Source organism: Malurus melanocephalus, unplaced genomic scaffold (assembly GCF_030028575.1).
Source record: "Malurus melanocephalus ecotype Western Australia unplaced genomic scaffold, MMel_1.1 scaffold_1385, whole genome shotgun sequence".
NCBI lineage: Eukaryota > Metazoa > Chordata > Aves > Passeriformes > Maluridae > Malurus > Malurus melanocephalus.
The window spans coordinates 39,881-40,903 of NW_026624617.1; the positions used below are offsets into that span (position 1 = coordinate 39,881).

Sequence of the window (1,023 nt, forward strand, 5' to 3'; positions counted from 1 at the left end):
ATCTTTTCCCGTTCCCAGCAGCTCCAAGCGCGGCTCTCCCGGCTGCAGCTCCAGGATCCAGCCCTGGGCACCGGCAGATCCCAAATCTCCCCTCAGCCCCACCCCACATCCAACCTGGAGCTGCTCCCGGCTTTCTGGGATGGATCCCGAGCTTTCCCCTCACCAGTAGCTCCGTTTGAAGGGAGCAGCCACTTTCTGCACCGTSCCCAGGAAGGTGTTGACGTCAGCCACAAGAATTCCTTTGCTTTCCAGCATCTCCCTGCTGCCGCTGGGATTTTCTGCAAGAGAAGGAACAGCAGGACCATTAATTCCAACAAACGAGGTTGTTCTTAAACCTGTGGGAAATCTTAACTCCTTCTTAACTCCTCTCTCTTAACTCCTACCCAGGCTCCAAAACCCGCTGGGATTTAGGAGACCTCAAAAAAGAGATTTAGGAGACCTCATTTGCTTTTCACCGCTCGCACCCACCCCATCCCTTGAACAAGCGATTCCTGCAGGAATGGCAGGAAAAAGGGGATTTTTGATCCCTTCCCAGGGCAATTCCAGACCCAGAGGGCTCTGGGATCCCGTTACCTGTGAGATACACGGCGAACCGGGCACCCACGCGCTGCGCCTGCAGCTCCAGCAGGCAGCGGAYGCGCTGGAGCTCCGGAGCAGAGTCRCAGCCGTGGAAGGGCAGCAGCTCCGCCAAATCYGCGCGCTGGAGCTCCGGAGYAGAGTCACAGCCGTGGAAGGGCAGCAGCTCCGCCAAATCCRCTCCCTGGCACCACCGGAGCAGCAGCTGCTTCCTCCGAGCATCGTCCCTGTGGGGAGAGAGCCAAGGGAGGGTCAGGCCTGTCCCGCTCCGTCCTTCCCCAGGGAAGGAGCAGCGAGGGTGGGACCRGCCTTTCCGGGGAATTTTCCGGCCTCGGGGAGTTTTGTGTCGCTGGATGGATTGGAAATGACAGAATTCCCCCATTCCAGGCAGCTCCAGGGTGTGCTGGGTTTGACTGGGATGGGCTCTGCTTCCATCACAGCCACTGG

General features: G+C 59.1%; 1 protein-coding gene across 1 annotated transcript; it reads right to left on the reverse strand.

Annotated features, from left to right (window-relative positions):
- Positions 1-118: 118 nt before the first annotated feature.
- Positions 119-803, reverse strand: LOC130586897 (protein TASOR 2-like; the record flags this gene model as incomplete). Its single annotated transcript, XM_057387815.1, has 2 exons — positions 119-278; positions 574-803. Coding segments are annotated over 2 exons (349 nt in total), but the record flags the coding sequence as incomplete, so codon positions are not given.
- Positions 804-1,023: the final 220 nt, after the last annotated feature.